The sequence below is a fragment of the Heteronotia binoei genome, chromosome 19, assembly GCF_032191835.1.
Source record: "Heteronotia binoei isolate CCM8104 ecotype False Entrance Well chromosome 19, APGP_CSIRO_Hbin_v1, whole genome shotgun sequence".
In the NCBI taxonomy this organism is placed as follows: Eukaryota; Metazoa; Chordata; class Lepidosauria; order Squamata; family Gekkonidae; genus Heteronotia; species Heteronotia binoei.
Genome location: NC_083241.1, coordinates 33,167,608 through 33,186,797, shown reverse-complemented (window position 1 = coordinate 33,186,797; position 19,190 = coordinate 33,167,608). Strand labels below are relative to the sequence as shown.

The 19,190-nt window shown below is 48.6% G+C and overlaps 1 protein-coding gene across 2 annotated transcripts in view; it reads right to left on the bottom strand.

Annotated features, from left to right (window-relative positions):
• Window positions 1-238: 238 nt before the first annotated feature.
• Window positions 239-19,190, bottom strand: part of LOXL1 (lysyl oxidase like 1) — a 39,007-nt gene continuing 20,055 nt past the window's right edge. Inside the window, exons 3-7 of one of the 2 annotated variants that reach the window (XM_060260165.1) lie at window positions 11,415-11,552; window positions 10,334-10,490; window positions 10,033-10,128; window positions 8,282-8,401; window positions 239-455 (exon numbers count right to left, since the gene is read on the bottom strand). In XM_060260165.1, the coding sequence (XP_060116148.1) occupies window positions 8,282-8,401; window positions 10,033-10,128; window positions 10,334-10,490; window positions 11,415-11,552 (511 nt within the window). In that variant the 3' untranslated portion in view covers window positions 239-455. The remainder of the gene's footprint in view (window positions 456-8,281; window positions 8,402-10,032; window positions 10,129-10,333; window positions 10,491-11,414; window positions 11,553-19,190) is intronic. The other variant, XM_060260164.1, reaches the window with a different exon arrangement.

Here is a 19,190-nt window from a genome sequence, read left to right as displayed (position 1 = left end):
CTCTAAGAGCTTACAGGGCTCTTAGTCCAGGGCCTACTGTAAGCTCTTGGAGGATTGGCTATATCAGGGGGGCATAGCTTAATATACAAAGAAGTTCCTGCTACAAAAGAAAGCCCTGGCCTTACTGATGTGAATCCTTAGAGATGCTGACAATATAAGGGGGATATTATACTTTGGGGGTCCTGGCTCCTCCCTCCACCCCCCGAATGAGCGATAGTCTTCACTTGAGAAGGAAATAGAGACTACAGACAAAGTATTTATAAAAGTATTTAAAGTGACAACTCTTATTCAACTTGTGTTCTCCGATGGGACTTCCTTCTCCGGTTGAGGTGAGATGTTTGGAAAGTATTTCCTCTTCCTATCCGGCCAGCTTGAAAGAGCTCAGGATCTGTGGGGCTGGGCTGGTGGGCGGCTGAGGCTGGTTGCCCCCGTATCACCCGAGCTGAAATCAAGACCTGTAAAAAGAATAATAATAATAATAATAATAATAATAATAATAATAATAATAATAATAATAATAATAATAATAATTTATTTTTGTATCCCGCCCTCCCCCGCCAAAGGCAGGCTCAGGGCGGCTCACAGACATGGAACAACCATGATTTCAGTAAAATACAATAAGACAAATTAAAATACAATTAAATTACAGTTATAAATTAGGTTAAAATTTAATAAAACAGCTGTTATGTATTAATAATTAAGGTGCTACAATTCACAGTCATATATAAGATGGCTAAAAGTCAATTTAGCCGGGTTCTATCTTGAAAGCGAGCTGAAAGAGGGTGGTTTTGCAAGCCCTGCAAGGAATCAAGGAAAGGATCTATTATTCTTTTTTGCAAATGCTTCCTTCTGGGATCGACCCCCACTGAATTTAGGAACAAGCTAGATGAACATAAGAACATAAGAGAAACCATGTTGGATCAGGCCAATGGCCCATCCGGTCCAACACTCTGTGTCACATAAGAACATAAGAGAAGCCATGTTGGATCAGGCCAATGGCCCATCCGGTCCAACACTCTGTGTCACATAAGAACATAAGAGAAGCCATGTTGGATCAGGCCAGTGGCCCATCCAGTCCAACACTCTGTGTCACATAAGAACATAAGAGAAGCCATGTTGGATCAGGCCAGTGGCCCCTCCAGTCCAACACTCTGTGTCACATAAGAACATAAGAGAAGCCATATTGGATCAGGCCAGTGGCCCATCCAGTCCAACACTCTGTGTCACATAAGAACATAAGAGAAGCCCTGTTGGATCAGGCCAATGGCCCATCCAGTCCAACACTCTGTGTCACATAAGAACATAAGAGAAGCCATGTTGGATCAGGCCAGTGGCCCATCCAGTCCAACACTCTGTGTCACATAAGAACATAAGAGAAGCCCTGTTGGATCAGGCCAATGGCCCATCCAGTCCAACACTCTGTGTCACATAAGAACATAAGAGAAGCCATGTTGGATCAGGCCAGTGGCCCATCCAGTCCAACACTCTGTGTCACATAAGAACATAAGAGAAGCCCTGTTGGATCAGGCCAATGGCCCATCCGGTCCAACACTCTGTGTCACACAGTGGCCAAAAAACCCAAGTGCCATCAGGAGGTCCATCAGTGGGGCCAGGACACTAGAAGCCCTTCCACTGGCACCTTCCCCCCCCCACAAACACCCAGAATACAGAGCATCGCTGCCCTAGACAGAGAGTTCCAACGATAAGCTGTGGCTAAGAGCCACTGATGGACCTCTGCTCCATCCAAGATGAGATGCAAGGAGATCCCTGTGGATTTGAATATGTGAACAGCAGCTAAGGGGAGAGAAATCAGATTGGGGAGAGGTAGATTTCACTCTCCTCCCATGCTGTGTCCCCGATGCAAGGAGGCGAGGCAGTCCCTCCCAATTTCCGGAGCTGACGTTTGTGCTGTGGGAAACCAGTTGGTTCGCCCAGGGCTGGCCCTGCAGTCTAGGCAATTGCCTAGGGCGCCGGCCTTCTGGGGGCACCGCATTGGGCGTCCTCATGTGACTCGCTGATGTTATCAGTGCGGGGGTGGGGGGTGCCAGAAGTTAGCCTCGCCTAGGGTACCAGACAGTCTAGGGCTGGCCCTGGGTTCACCAGCAACCTGGAGCCAATTCTCTGTGTGCAGCTATCTGTTTGTAAAGAGCCGTCAGGCCATGTTTGACCTGTGATGACCTCTGAGCATGAACACATGAAGCGGCCTTATACTGAATCGGACCGAGCCATTTAAACCAAACAGCAGTGCAGTGGTCTCTGCTGCTTAGCTGTTTGGAAGCCCCTGAGGTTTAAGCTTTAAACGGCTCACAGACCAATAATGTCTGATGAAGTCTGCTTAAGAGCATACGAAAGCTTACATTCTGAATAAAACTTAGTCGGTCTTAAAGGTGAAACTTGTCTACCGCTTTGACCAATGAACTGTCTTGGTTCGCGAATGAACTTCCCAGTTCTGACGTTGTTACGGTTCGGTTTGTGGTTCAGCCGTATTGAACTTTCCCATCAGTCAGCGTCATAATGGCCCTGTATAAATCGATGGTGCGGTCTCGTTTGGAACACTGTGTACAATTCTGGTCACCGCACCTCAAAAAGGATATTATAGCATTGGAAAAAGTGCAGAAAAGGGTAACTAGAATGATTAAAGGTTTGGAACACTTTCCCTATGAAGAAAGGTTAAAACGCTTGGGGCTCTTTAGCTTGGAGAAAAGTTGACTGTGGGGTGACATGATAGAGGTTTACAAGATTATGCATGGGAGGGAGAAAGTAGAGAAAGAAGTACTTTTCTCCCTTTCTCACAATACAAGAACTCGTGGGCATTCGATGAAATTGCTGAGCAGTCGGGTTAAAACAGATAAAAGGAAGTACTTCTTCACCCAAAGGGTGATTAACATGTAGAATTTACTGGCACAGGAGGTGGTGGCGGCCACAAGCATGGCCACCTTCAAGAGGGGTTTAGATAAAAATATGGAGCAGAGGTCCATCAGTGGCTATTAGCCACAGTGTGTGTGTGTGTATACAGGGTATAAATCCAATCTCTCCTCCTTCTTGGAAACTCTGTGGGGTCACCATAAGTTAAGAACATAAGAGAAGCCATGTTGGATCAGGCCAATGGCCCCTCCAGTCCAACACTCTGTGTCACATAAGAACATAAGAGAAGCCATGTTGGATCAGGCCAATGACCCATCCAGTCCAACACTCTGTGTCACACAGTGGCCAATACACACACACACACACACACACACACACATATACTGTGGCTAATAGCCAGTGATGGACCTCTGCATATTTTTATCCAATCCCCTCTTGAAGCTGGCTATGCTTGTAGCCACCACTACCTCCTGTGGCAGTAAATTCCACATGTTAATCCAACACTCTGTGTCACACAGTGGCCAATATATGTGTGTGTGTGTGTGTGTGTGTGTGTGTATATATATATATATATATATATATATATATATATATATATATATATATATATATTGGCCACTGTGTGACACAGAGTGTTGGACTGGATGGGCCATTGGCCTGATCCAACATGGCTTCTCTTATGTTCTTATGTTCTTACTTGGATTGTGATTCTGCGCTTGGTATCAGTCCCGTTGAGTTGGCATTTGCTGCAATGGCACAGGGTTCTGTTGCTGGGCACTGGTAGGTTGGCACTGGGTTCTGCTGTGGGGTACTACTATATTGCGTTGGTTCTGCTGTCCTTGCAGATTTGCCTCCCCCTCAGTTTCTACTTCAGAGATTCTCATAAGAACATAAGAGAAGCCATGTTGGATCAGAGGCTGCAGGTGGAGGAGTGGGGAATCCAACCCAGTTCTCCAGATTAGAGTCCACTGCTCTTAAACACTACACCAAACCGGTTCTCAGGTAAACAGTTGCTTAGGAAGATGTACAAAGAAATCTAAAAAAGGCCACACTGCATTTCTCTCTTCCGGAGAAAGTTTTTCAGCTAGGACATCACCAGCAGTCTAGTGTGATTCGGACTAAAATCCTGCACGGTTGCTTTCCACGCTAGTATGATGGTGAGAGGTGATGGACGAGAGACCTGAGTTTGAATCCTCATGCTGCAATGAAGCTTATTTGAAAGAGAGAGAGAGAAAGACTGAAGGCATCTTAGTGAACTTTGGAGCACTGTGGGGACTTGAACCTGTGTCTCCTTAGCCATCATGCCAAACCACTCTTACAATGATAAGAACATAAGATAAGCCATGTTGGATCAGGCCAATGGCCCATCCATTCCAACACTCTGTGTCATACAGTGGCCAAAACCCAGGTGCCCTCAGGAGGTCCATCAGTGGGGCCAGGACACTAGAAGCTCTCACACTGTTGCCCCTCCCAAGCACCAAGAATACAGAGCATCACTGCCCCAGACAGAGTTCCAACGGTAAGCTGTGGCTAATAGCTACTGATGGCCCTCAGCTCCATATGCATATCCAGTCCCCTCTTGAAGCTGTCTGTGCTTGTAGCTGCCACCACCTCCTGTGGCAGTGAATTCTATGTGTTAATCGCCCTTTAAATGAAGAAGTACTTCCTTTTATCCCTTCTAACCCGACTGCTCAGCAATTTCATCGAATGCCCACGCATTCTTGTACTGTGAGAAAGGGAGAAAAGTCCTTCTCTCTCTACCTTCTCCATCCCATGCAGAATCTTGTCAACCTCTATCATGTCACCCCTCAGTTGACCCCCTCCAAGCTAGAGAGCCCCAAGCGTTTTAACCTTTCTCAGATTTGATCTTAGTCCTGTTTGGTTCTGGCACTGCCACAGTGGCACTGGTTCTGCGGGGCACATTGCAGTGATTTGTGCAGCTGGTCTTGCAAAAGTGCCCCACCCACTTCCCCTTCTACTGCAGAGATCTTTCTGGGTCATTCTGCTGAGCTTATATTGCTTTGCTATTCCCCCTGTTGGAAACAATGGAGGATGGGGGCACCTTCTTTGGATGCCTGTAGAATTGGACCCCCTGGTCCCATCATTTTGAAACGCGGAGGTTTTTTTGAGGAGCGGCTCAGGCAGCTGTGCACAGATTTGGAGCTTCTTCTTCAGCCTCCTCTCGACCACTGAATATATCCCAGGATAGATTTGCCATTGACTTTAATGGTTCCCATAGGGTATAACAAACCTGAACAAATTCAGGATTCCCAAATATACCAAATCCGAAGAAGAAGATATTGGATTTATATCCTGCCCTCCACTCCGAAGAGTCTCAGAGCGGCTCACGATCTCCTTTACCTTCCTCCCCCACAACAGACACACTGTGAGGTGGGTGGGGCTGAGAGGGCTCTCACAGCAGCTGCCCTTTCAAGGACAACCTCTGCCAGAGCTATGGCTGACCCAAGGCCATTCCAGCAGGTGCAAATGGAAGAGTGGGGAATCAAACCTGGTTCTCCCAGATAAGAGTCCACACACTTAACCACTACACCAAACTGGCTCTAATACAGTACCAGTATTGGGATTCGGGAATATTGAGAATTACTGATATTTTCTGGGTCCAATATACCTGAATTTTTAAAAATCCAGATTCCCCCCCCCCCCTTGCATGCCCCTAGTGTATGGTGATTCTTTGTTTCTGCTTATCCATCTTTTCCTAAGATTTGGTAGAATCAGGTATCTCTGCCCTGAAGGATTATATCAGTCCAAGGAAATCTGCACTGTTCTAGGGTTGCCATCCTCCAGGTGATGGCTAGAGATCCCCCAGAACGAAAAGCAGTGTTTTTAGACTGTTACATTGTTTTATTATATGAATTTGATTTTAACTTTGCATTATTGATTGTTGCTCCCCACTCAGAGCCCATGTGGGAAAGGGCGGGCTATAAATAGAATATAATAAATAAATAAAAATTAAAAATTAAAACTAGTCTGCAGGCCACAGAGAACAGTTTCCCTGGAGAAAAAGGCTGCTTTGGAAAGAGAAGAAGGCGGCGAAGAGGAAGATTTATATCCCGCCCTATACTCTGAATCTCAGAGCGGTCACAACCTCCCCTACCTCCCTCCCCCACAACAGACACCCTGTGAGGTGGGTGGGGCTGAGAGAGCTCTCACAGAAGCTGCCCTTTCAAGGATAACTCTTGTGAGAGCTATGGCTGACCCAAGGCCATTCCAGCAGCTGCAAGTGGAGGAGCGGGGAATCAAACCCGGTTCTCCCAGATAAGAGTCCGCGCACTTCACCACCACACCAAACAGACGGGCTGTGTGGCTTTATACCCTGCTGAAGAAGAAGACATTGGATTTATATTCCGCCCTCCACTCAAGAGTCTCAGAGCGGCTCACAATCTCCTTTATCTCCCTCCCCCACAACAGACACCCTGTGAGGTGGGTGGGGCTGAGAGGACTCTCACAGCAGCTGCCCTTTCAAGGACAACCTCTGCCAGAGCTATGGCTGACCCAAGGCCATGCTAGCAGGTGCAAGTGGAGGAGTGGGGAATCAAACCCGGTTCTCCCAGATGAAAGTCCGCACACTTCACCACTACACCAAACTGGCTCTCCAGTTTGGTCCCTCCCCTCCCTAACCCCTCCCTCCCCAGCTCTTCCTCCCCCCAAATCTCCAGGAATTTCCTAACCCAGAGCTGGGAAGTCTAAAGATATTCCTTGGTCTCATCAGCAGATAATCAGGCTTTTCCCATTCAAAGCCCATTCCTCTCTCCTCCCCCCACGCAGCATTTCTTCAAATTTTGGGGGGCAAACACTCAATTTTCCTCTTTCTCTCCCCATCCCTTCTCAGTTCCTTGGTCAAAATCAACAAGTCTCGCCGGGCAGTTCTGGGAAGGCCTCTGTTTTTGCTGGCTGCCCAGTGGATGTGGTTAAGTGCTAACGGGCCGGCCCTGGTCAGCAAAAACCACACAGAGGCCGGGACGGGGAGCGGGAAGGGGGGGGCAGCTGCAGGAGATCAAAGCCCCAGCTTGCGGTCACCAGCGAAGTATGCAGCCTCGGATCACCGTTGGCTTCCCTCTTTCGGAGCACCTGTGACTAGAAAATTCAAAGCGGAGCTGAGCTGGCGGGCCAGGCTCGGAGAGCCGCTTGCTGGCAGAAATGCCTCCCCCTCAGTTTCTGCTTCAGAGATTCCCAGATTTGACCTTATTTGTTATCAGTTCTTCTGACTAGCAATGGCTTTCCAGGCTTTCAAGTGGAGAAGGAGAAGAAGAAGAATTGCAGCTTTATATCCCACCCTTCTCTCTGAATCAGACTCAGAGCGGCTTACAAACTCCTATATCTTCTCCCCCCACAACGGACACCCTGTGCAGCTCTTCCCTAACATCTGAGAAGAAGAAGGAGACTGCAGATTTATACCCCGCCCTTCTCTCTGAATCAGAGTCTCAAAGCGGCTCACAATCTCCTTTATCTTCTTCCCCCACAACAGATATCCTGTGAGGCGGGTGGGGCTGAGAGAGCTTTTCCAGAAACTGCCCTTTCAAGGACAACTCTGCTGCTGCAAGAGCTATGGCTGGCCCAAGGCCATTCCAGAGGCTGCAAGTGGAGGAGTGAGGAATCAAACCCGGTTCCTCCCAGATAAGAATCCACACTCTTAACCACTACATCAAACTGGCTGAGGCATCACAAAAGCTCTTCCCTTAAAACCAATTTTGCTAGTTTTTAAGGTGCTCTTGGACAAGGCTTACCAGTCCCCGGGTTGAGGCGGGGGATCCCCTGGTTTTGCAGGCTCCTCCCTGCCACCAGCCAGCTGGCCAATGGGGGGAAGCCCCGCCCCAACAGCCGCCACATGCCTTTATATCTCCACAGGCTTAGAAGAAGCCTGCAAAACTGCTTGCGTTTTGGATTGTGTGCGCGCGCCTTTAAATCAGGGGTGGCCAAACTGTGGCCCAGGAGCCACATGTGGCTCTTTCACAGATATTGTGTGGCTCTTGAAACCCCCACTGTCGCATTTGCCTCTTTAAATCACTTCTTCAAGCCAAGCCAGCTGGCAGCTTGGAGAATGCATTTAAAGTTAAAGTTGCTTTCTTTCCACCTTTCCCTCTCCCCATCTTCCTTCCTTCCTTCCTTCCTTCCTTCCTTCCTTCCTTCCTTCCTTCCTTCCTTCCTGCTCTCTGACATCTGATATTCATGCCTTGTGGCTCTCAGACATCTGACATTTATTCTATGTGGCTCTTACATTAAGCAAGTTGGGCTGACCCCTAGCCTAGAGAATCACCAAGAAGTGACATCACATTCTTCCTAAACTCCACCCTCCCGAGTCACCAACTAGTTTTATCATCCTCTGCACATCTCCGGGCAGGAAGCTCAGAGGCTGGGCTGTGTGTGAGCAGCCCCGTAACCGACCTTGTGCCTGGACTTACTGGGCAATTTTGCAGTTGGTGGTGGCCACGTAGCGCCCGGTGTAGTGGATGTTGCATCTCACCACGTTGTTGGTGAAGTCCGACTCCATCACGATGTATTTGGGGTTCACCTGAACCTGGGGAAACAAACAGCGTCAGCCGGCCTCCAAACTGGAGACGGGAGACCCCGCTGCCGGATTAAACGCTGCGGAGGCCCCTAGGCAGTCAAAATCTCAGGAGGCCCTTCGCAAATTATCTCTGAGTCGGAGCACCCGCCCTGCCGCCCGCGATCCCCACTGCAGCCTGCAAACACCTTCTCAAAAGCCTCTTTCACAAAGCTGTGGGGGAGAGGCAGAGAGAGGCAGGCTTGGCCATGACACCACCAGCAGCCACATTAGGCAAGTCGGGCAAAGAGCAGCTCAGTTGCTGGCTGCGCGTGAAGCCTGGGAGGGATGCAGGCAGGGGGAAAACTGGGGGGGGGGGGGAAGCCATCCCAGGGCCCCTAAAGGCATGGGGGCCCATAGGCCAGTGCCTACGTGGCCTAATTGTTAATCTGGCCCTGGAAGACCCATGATATGGAAAGCAAGTTGTAATTTATTTGGGCGTCTGTCAGTAGGTTGAGGGTCAGGCTAAGCCCAGAACTCAGGTTCGACTCTCTACTTGGCCATGAAGGTCACCTGGTGGCCTTAAGCTGGCTGTGCTCTCTCTTTCTTTCTCACACTCACTCATCCTCCTCTACTTTGGGTTGCCAACCTCCAGACAGGTCCTGGGGAATTCCTGGCTGTTGTGGAGAGCCAGGGTGGGGTAGCGGTGAGAGCACTGGATAGATCTGGGAGACCCAGGTTCGAATCCCAGCTCTGCCATGCCATGGAAGATGTCTGGGTGACCCTGGGCCAGTCTCATCCTCTCAGCTTAACCTCCCTTTGCATATTAGGCCACACCCACTGATGCAGCCAATCCTCCAAGAGCTTACAAAAAAGAGCCTTGTAAGCTCCTGGAGGATTGGCTACATCAGGGGTGTGTGGCCTAATATGCAAAGGAGCCCCTGCTAGAATTCTATCTCTGGACCCTGTACTAAGAGCCCTGTAAGCTCTTGGAGGATTGGCTGCATCCGGAGTGTGTGGCCTAATATGCAAAGGAGCCCCTGCTAAAATTCTATCTCTGGACCCTGTACTAAGAGCCCTGTAAGCTCTTGGAGGGTTGGCTCCATGAGGGGCGTGTGGCCTAATATGCAAAGGAGCTCCTGCTAGAATTCCACCCCTGGAAGTAGGTAAATAAATAAAACTTCTGGAAGGACAACTGATCTCCAAACAACAGTGATCAGTTTCCCCTGGAGGAAATGGCTGCTCTGGAGGGGGGACTCTGTGGCCTTGTCTCTCCCCAGTTCCTCTCCTCTCCAGGCTTCACACCCAGCCCTCCAAGAATTTTGCAACCTGGAGTTGGCAACCTTAACACTATCTCACAGGGGAGGCCAACCAAGTGAGGGAAGACTCAGATATGCCACCCAGAGAGCCACAGAGGGAGACAGGAATCATAGAATCAAAGAGTTGGAAGGGACCTTCAGGGTAACCCCCCCCCCCCCCGCACAATGCAGGAAACTCACAAACACCTCCCCTTAAATTCACAGCATCTTCATCGTTGAAGAATAGCATTTTGCAGATGACGTCTAATCTGGCTGCCAAGCAAATGTTGATTTTGCTTCAGCTTCCTACATTAAGCCTCTTTTAGTCCTGGGCCACCAAGAAACGAAGTCGAAAGAGCAGCTGACCTTTAGGATATAATTCCCTGGCTGCACATCTGTGATGTCAATCCACTGGCAGTCGATGTCCGCGTTGTAAGTGTCGTAGCAACCGGGGCTCAGACCCTGAAAAGAAAGGAAAGACAAGGCTTGGAGATTGGTCATAGGTGCGTGCAGGATAGCCAAGGCCTCTCTCTCAAAGGATGCTGGGTAGCAGGGCTGCCAACCTCCAGGTGAGGATAGAAGGTTCTATTGGCTTTGAGTTGAGTCTCTTGATCAGATAGGCTGATTGTCCCCCCTCCCCGGCTCCAGCTTTCCTGACCCCTCTCACCTGTGTGTGTGATGTGCAGGCATAACGCTTGAGGTTCCCGAAGTCACAGGTGGTGTCCTCCAGGCAGAAGCTGGCCTTATGGCCTTCCGCCACCTTCTTGCCTGTGGCCGCATCGAGCAGGTCATAGTGGCTGAACTCATCCATGCTATGATAATGCCTGAAGGAGAGAGACCAGGGCTTGAAGAAGGCAGGAGGACAGCTGGACCATACTGACATGCACTGTGGTCAGAGGAATGGACACGTGGCATTCACTGCCACAGGAAGTGGTGGCAGCTGAGCTGCAAGCTTCACGGAGGGGATTGGAGAAACATCTGGAGCAGAGGGGTCCATCTGTGGCTCTTAGCTACAAGATATAGAGGGAATACTCTGTCTGGGGCAGTGATGCTCTGTCTTCTTGGTGCTGGGGGGCCACAGTGGGTGGGTTTCTGGGGTTCTGGCTACACTGGTGAACCTCCTGATGGCATCTGGGATTTGGTAGCTATGTGACACAGTGTTGGACTGGATGGGCCATTGGCCTGATCCCACATGGCTTCTCTTATGATCTTATGTCTGGGGCAGTGATGCTCTGTATTCTTGGTGCTTGGGGCGGGGGCAGCAGTGGGAGGGTTTCTGGGGTTCTGGTCCCACTGGTGGACCTCCTGATGGCACCTGGGGGTTTTTTTGGCCACTGTGTGACACAGAATGTTGGACAATTCCACACCGTCCTCTAGATGACAGCCCTTCAAGTACTTGAAGATGGTGACCATATCACCTCTCAGCTGCCTCCTCTCCAGGCTAAACATGCCCAGCTCCTTCAACCTGTCTTCATAGGACTTGGTCTCCAGACCCCCCACTATCTTCGTCGCCCTCCTCTGGACCCATTCCAGCTTGTCTATATCCTTCTTAAAATGTGGTGCCCAAAACAAGGGTCTTATGTACACAAAGCCTCATATACTGGCTAAGGGTGGTTAAGCCAGTGGGCAATAGGGGCAGCTGCCCCGGGCCCCATGCCAGCGTTGGGGACCCCTGCATGATGCCACACTGGCTGGCCATTGGCTCCTTTCCAGCCACGACCTCTTCAGTACAGAGATGTCTCACTCACTGATGGCAGCTGTGCCACTCCCAGGTATGCCGAGCCCGGTTGGGTAAGAAATCCGCCGTGCCCTGGTTCTTCACTCGCTGGGGGAAACGTAGCAGGACTCGGACGTCGTAGTCTGTCGCTTCGGGGGTATAGGCAGTGCTGGAAGAATGCAAGAGCACACATGGCAAGAATGGAGGGGAGGGGCTTTGCGGTAACGCACCGGCCCTGAGTGCGAATGCTAATATATGTTGTAAGCCTCGTAAAAAGGGGTACGATATATTTTTAAAACTTCAGTTACCCCAAGCAGAAAGAATCTTTTTAAAAAAAGAAAAAAGAAAGAAGACTGCAGATTTATACCTTGCTCTCCTCTCTGAATCAGAAACTCAGAGTGCCTTACAATCTCCTATATCTTCTCCCCCCACAACAGACACCCTGTGAGGTAGATGAAGATACTGGATTTATATCCCGCCCTCCGCTCCGAAGAGTCTCAGAGCAGCTCACAATCTCCTTTATCTTCCTCTCCCACAACAGACACCCTGTGGGGTGGGTGGGGCTGAGAAGGCTCTCACAGCAGCTGCCCTTTCAAGGACAACCTCTGCCAGAGCTATGGCTGACCCAAGGCCATTCCAGCAGGCGCAAGTGGAGGAGTGGGGAATCAAATCCAGTTCTCCCAGATAAGAGTCCGCTCACTTAACCACTACACCAAACTGGCTCTCCAAGAGGGTTCAGGGTTCGTACTGCACACTGTTAGCAATGGAGCGGGGGACGGATTCTGCCTCTACCCTTCCCCTCCCTTGAACAAAGCTGATTCATATCTTCTCTTATTTAGAAAAAGAAGAAGACTGCAGATTTATACCCTGCCCTTCTCTCTGAATCAGAGACTCAGAGCAGCTTACAATCTCCTATGTCTTCTCTCCCCAACAACAGACACCCTGTGAGGTGGGTGGGGCTGAGAGAGCTCTCACAGAAGCTGCCCTTTCAAGGACAACCTCTGCCAGAGCTATGGCTGACCCAAGGCCATGCCAGCAGCTGCAAGTGGAGGAGTGGGGAATCAAACCCGGTTCTCCCAGATAAGAGAGCTCTGGCTGACCCAAGGCCATTCCATCAGCTGCAAGTGGAGGAGTGGGGAATCAAACCCGGTTCTCCCAGATAAGAGTCTGCACACTTCACCACCACACCAAACTGGCTCTGTAATCGCAAGGTGGCAAGTGTACAGATAAGCCTCTAGAAAAGGTTTCCAAGTGTTTGTTTCTTTCTTTTTTAAAAAATACATTCATGCACAATTGTTGTCAGTTTGCTATATGCAAGGTTGCCAACTCTGAATTGGAAATACCTAGAGATTTGGGGGGGGGGGTAGATCCTGGAGAGAGAGAGAGTTTTGGGGATGGTGGGGTTTTAGTGGGTTATATAGTACTACGGAGTACTGCATCCTCCAAAGCAGCCATTTTCTCCAGGGGAACGGATCTCTGTCACCTGGATGTCAGGTCTTATTCCAGGAGATCTCCAGGCCCCACCTGGAGGCTTGGCAGCCAGTGGGAAAACACAGTAAAGTTAAGTCCTGGAGAAAACGGTGTGTTAACAATTATACAAGCGATAACACTTAAGCTCAGTTAATAGTGCATATATTTGTATAATATGTGTATATTTATATGTATATATTTATATGTATGTATATATTTATATCCCAATATGTAATTCAACTATAACTTGCACAGTATTCCAGTTCTGACCATGCTCGTCTTCTACCTGAGCAAACAAATAAGCAATATACAATCGTATTGCTAATTGCTAAGCAACAGTGCAGAGAGTCCACACTGAAGAGGCAAGCTCTATACTTATACAGTGTCCAAGAAGGTGCTGTATAGTTTCTTCATTAGTCTGCTAGTCAATTTCTCAACTGGCATGAGAAATTGACTAACAGCAGAGCTTTTTTTGAGCAGGAACGCAGTTCCAGCTGGCTTTGCATCAGGGGGTGTGGCCTAATATGCAAATAAGCTTCTGCTGGACTTTTCCTACAAAAAAAGGCCCTGACTAGCAGACTAACGTGCTGTAATTTAATTGAGCGTTAGTTCCAGATATTGGAAATAAGTGTGTTCGACAAAGGCTATCAAAACCTGCCAAAAAACCCAGAAGCATGTCGCACTGCATTTTTACTGAAGAAAATTTACCAGCGTTACAGTATTATACTTTATTTTGGCTGAAGAAATTGTTGCATTACATATTGGGAAATTGTTGTATTACGTATTGGGATATAAAAATATACATATATATGCAATATTAACTGAACTTAAGTGTCGTTGCTTGTATAATTGTTAACACACGGTTTTCTCCAGGACCCACCTGGAGGCTGGCAACCTTATGTTGGTAAGGATAGAAGGTTTTCAGTCCTCTGAATTACTGGAGGGGGCATTTATCTCTGTATTTATCCAATGTTGTAATATAAGTCTTTTAGCAACAGCCAGGACACGGTGGGTCCATTTGCGTTGACCATTGGTTAATCTCCAGGAGACAGGCAGGTAGATTAAAAGTACATAAATTGCGGTTGGATTAGATGACCCTGGAGGTCCCTTGCAACTCTATCATTCCCCAAAGATCAATGCATATTCCAATGCAGAACTGATACGAGTAATTACTTTCCTCCCTATGGGGTTGGCAGCTCTAGATAGGGTTCCCATTCGCCCTCTGAGGGTGGGTTTCCCCCCAATTTCGGGGCCTCCGCCGGCACAAAGCTGGCCAGCAGGGAGAGCCCTGCCCCCGAAGAGCTCCATTGGTGCCGGATATGCCTGAACAATAACATCACCCGGAAGGGATGTCATTGTGTCAGGCCCATTGCCTCGGGGACGCTCTAGCATTTGAGTAGAAAACTCTGTGGCACCCTAGAATTTGAAAGCCAAATACTAGAGCATTCCCACATTATGTGCCCGGTGCAATGACATCACTTCCGGGGGCCTTCATCACGCCGGGCTCATGAAGTATAAGAGAGATCAGCATCCCCCTGTTGGCTGGGAAGACCTGGGAACCCTAGCTCTGGGATGGAAAATTCCTGGAGATTTTGGGGGATGGAGCCTAGGGAGGGATCTCTGTGGGGTTCAATGCCCTCAAGTCCACCCTCCAAAGCAGCCTTTTCCTCCAGGGGGAATGGATCTCTGTAAGCCTGGAGGTCAGTCATAATACTGGCAGATCTTCAGCTCCCACTGGGAGCAGAGGGTCCATCAGTGGCTCTTAGCCACAGCATATTGTTGGAACTCTCTGTCTGGGGCAAGTGATGCTCTGCATTCTTGGTGCTTGAGGGCTTCTAGTGTCCTGGCCCTGCTGGTGGACCTCCTGATGGCGCCTGTTTTTTTGGCCACTATGTGACAGAGTGTTGGACAGGATGGGCCACTGGCCTGATCCAACATGGCTTCTCTTATGTTCTCATGGCTGGGGCAGTGATGCTCTGTATTCTTGGTGCTTGGGAGGGGCAACAGTGGAAGGGCTTCTAGTGTCCTGGCCCCACTAGTGGCCCTCCTGATGGCACCTGGCTTTTTTGGCCACTGTGTAACAAAGTGTTGGACTGGATGGGCCACTGGCCTGATCCAACATGGCTTCTCTTATGTTCTTATCTATCAGGACCCCAAAAGACCAAATAACTGGACAGACCCTGAAGCTTAGATTTAAGAGACTTCTTGTAGCTTACAGCATCAGCAATTAAACGCTTTACTTCGTCCTCTGCTACAAAGGCCCTGAGGTAAGAATGCTGATGGCTTAGTTAGTTTCATCCTGTGCCCTGGAAAGTGTCCACGGCTGATCTCTACAAATTATTCCTCTGGTGGCAGGATTCCTTAGGGTTTCCAAGTCCAATTCATGAAATATCTGGAGAGTTTGGTAGTGGAGCCAGGAGACATTGGGGGTGGAGCCAGAAGCAAGGGTGTGACAAGCATAATTGAACTCCATACTCTGGCCATCGCATTTACAGGGACCGCGCACCTTTTAAATGCCTTCCTTCCATAGAAAATAATGGATATGGGGCACCTTCTTTTGGGGCTCATAGAATTGAATCCCCTGGTCCAATCTTTTTGAAACTTGGGGGGTAATTTGGGGAGAGGCACTGGATGCTATACGGAAAATATGGTGCCTCTACCTCAAAATACAGCCCCACCCCAAAGCCTCAGATGCCCCTGGATCAATTCTCCGTTATTTTCTATGGGGATAAGTCTCCATAGGGAATAATAGAGTTCCCGGCAGATATTTCCCTCCCCCTGCTTTCTGATGACCCTGAAGTGGGGGGAGGGCCTCTAAACTGGGGGATCCCCTGCCCCCACCTGGGGATTGGCAACCCTAGGATTCCTTCCCCACCCCTTTCTGTCTTCCTGTTGCTTTTGCTCTTTGGGCCTTCGAGGGTTTTGTAACAAAGCAATTTTTGGGAAGCTGAGCTCCTGTTTTGAAAAAACTGGCTGCTTGCCCTGAGTTGTTTTCTGGTGAAGTTGTATTTATTTTGCTCTCCCTGCCTACTGAGGGTAGCCGCTTCCCTCTCCCCGCCAAACAGCCTGATTCCTCCATTTCCTGTATCATTGCTATCCGTTGCTTCCCTTTAAGAACAGAAGAACGTAGCAAGAGCCCCGCTGGATCAGGCCAGCGGTCCATCTGGTCCAGCATCTTCTCTCACAGGGTGGCCAGCCAGTTCTTCTGGAGGGGCAGTACCAGGGCAGAGAGGCCGAGGCCTTCCCCTGAAGTTGCCTCCTGGAAGGCCTCGGCCTCTATGCCCTGTTCTTGGCCGTTTTGGAGGAACTGGCTGGCCACTGTGTGAGACAGGATGTTGGAACAGATGAACCACCGCTCTGATCCAGCAGGGCTCTTCTTGTCAGGGATTACAGCTGATCCCCAGGCAACTGAGATCCGTTCACTTGGAGAAAATGGTACTTGTTTTGTGTTGGGACGGTCCCAGGTTCAAATCCTAACAATTCTGGGGATCCCCAGGAGTGGATTTTGACAGAAACCTTTCCGCGTGAGTCAGAGTAGATTGGCCCAGAAAGACCTCTCCGAATTTGGGTCCATGGCAGAGCAATTAAAGGTTTTATAGTGCTGCCATCTCCAGGTTGGGAAATACCTGGAGATTTTGGAAGCAGAGCCTGAAGAGGGTGGGGTTTTGAGAGGGAGGGGATTCAGTGGGGACCAGTGTCATAGAGTCCGTCCTCCGAAGTGACCGTTTTCTTCAGGTGAACTGGTTTCTGGCAACTGGAAATCAATTGTGATACCAGGAGCTCTCCAGACACCCCCTGGTTATTGGGAACTTTATTGAAGAATCTTGGGTGAGGGTAGATGATGCTGGAACTGCTTATTTTTGATGGCATGTGCTGTACCCCGGCAATGGAGGGTCATTGTTAACACTCTTAATGCAATGTTGACAGTGTTCTGTGGTTCACCCTGTAATATTTTCAGGGTTGACATTGCCTGATGGTAGATTTTGTCTCTGTCTTTCCTCTTTCCATTTTCTCAAATGGCACATAAGATAAATCTCTGCACTTCACCCCTATTTGCATAATGGACTCAATCTTGTATAATTGCTTCTCTGTTGAGAGGTCTGAATTTGCATTGATTTGGATTTCTTTCTTTCTTTCTTTCTTTCTTTCTTTCTTTCTTTCTTTTTTCTCTCTCTCTCTTTCTTTCTTTTTCTCTCTCTCTCTTTCTTTCTCTCTCTTTTTCTTTCTTTCTTTCTTTCTTTCTTTCTTTCTTTCTTTCTCTCTCTCTCTCTCTTTCTTTCTCTCTCTCTCTCTTTTTCTTTCTTTCTTTCTTTCTTTCTTTCTTTCTTTCTTTCTCTCTCTCTCTCTCTCGTTCTTTCTCTCTTTCTTTCTTTCTTTCTTTCTTTCTTTCTTTCTTTCTTTCTTTCTTTCTTTCTTTCTTTCTTTCTTTCTTTCTTTCTTCTCTCCCTCCCTCCCTCCCAAGCTCGCCCAATCTAATCAGATCCCAGAAGTCAAGCAAGGTCAACCCTGGTTAGTATTTGGATGGGAGACAACCAAGGAAGGCCAAGGTTGCTATGCAGAGGCAGGCAATGGCAAACCACCTCTGAATTGCCTTGAAAAACCTACAGTGTCACGAGCCGACTGTGACTTCCTTCCTTCCTTCCTTCCTTCCTTCCTTCCTTCCTTCCTTCCTTCCTTCCTTCCTTCCTTCCTTCCTTCCTTCCTTCCTTCCTTCCTTCCTTCCTTCCTCTGATGTTTATTCTATGTGGCTCTTACGTAAAGCGAGTTTGGCCACCCCCAGACTGGAGTAACTCTGCATAGGCTTTCTGAATTTTGTGAAGAGCACGTTGGATGCATGATTCATTCCCAATTTTGGTTTTGGTCATTTTGGTCTCTTCACTTTTTCTCCTTGAGAACCAGGGTTGTGTAGCAGTTAAAGTGCTGGGCTGAAATTGGGGAGACCTGAATTGGAGTCCCTGCTTCGCTGCCCAAACTCACCTCCCTCCCTTGGAAACAGTGGGGTGGAAATAGGAAAAAAAACCCCTTTCCAAATTTTCCTCTGTAGCCGCTAGTGTGTGCAGAGGAGAGCCTGCTCAAAAACTCCAGGTTCAGAAATAACTGGAGATTTGAGGGTGGAACCTGAGAGTGAAGGGTTCAGGGAGGGGAAGGAACTAGGTAGGGTAGAATACTATACACTCCACCTTCCAAAGCAACCATTTTCTCTAGGAGGCATGGAATATATGTTCTAAATCAGGACTTTTTTGTAGAAAAAAGCCCAGCAGGAACTTATTTGCATATTAGGCCACACCCTCTGACATCATCATTGTTTTGGACAGGGCTTTTTGTGTAGGAAAAGCTCAGTGGAGACTTATTTGCATATTAGGCCACACCCACTGACACCAAGCCAGCCGAACTGCGTTCCTGTGCATTCCTGCTAAAAAAAAAAAGCCCTATTCTAAATAAATAATAAACAAGTATGTTCTCTATGTAGCCTGGAGGTCAGTTGTAATTCTGGGGGCATCTCCAACCCCCACCAGGAGGTTGGCAACCTTACATGATGCTTGGGAAACTTGCCTGTAAAGAAAACTGAAACCCCAGTTCTTGCAACCTAGCAAAACCTGCCCAATGCCAAATAAGTTAGTTTATGCGCTTTGCGTTGATCTTATCGGAGGAAGTACCTGTCTCGGACCGCATCGTCCATCAAAATACCAGTTCTGTATTTGGGAGAACTGCGGTTGGCCTCGTAGTTAGGGGAACAGAACACCGAGAAGCAAGATATATTAATAACGTAACGGGTTTGCGCTGCCGGGGACCTTTGGCATAAAAGTGCCATAACAAACTGCCAGCAAATCAATCTCATCTTGCCTAACGTCTGTAGAGGAGAACAAGATATATGGAAAGTGAACAAGGGATATATAGTGTGGAGGGTCGCCAAAGCTCAGCTGGGGAATGACAGTCACCTGGTATCATAATTGCTCTCCAATCTATCACGATCAGTTCGCCTGGAGAAAATGGTAGCTTTGGGAGGGTGGGACTGATGGCATTGGGGGTTGCCGTAGGAGGCGAAAGCGGGTGGGCACTTCATGGGCCTAAATCAGGGGTTGCCAACCCCTGGGTCGTGGACCGGTACTGGTCCATGGCCTGTTAGCAACCGGGCCATGAGTTGTAGAATTATTTCATTATATATTCCAATGTAATAATAATAATAACAATAATAATAATACGACACTGGATTTATATCCTGCCCTCCACTTTGAATCTCAGAGTGGCTCACAATCTCCTTTATCTTCCTCCCCCACAACCGTCACCCTGTGAGGTGGGTGGAGCTGAGAGAGCTCTGACAGAAGCTGCCCTTTCA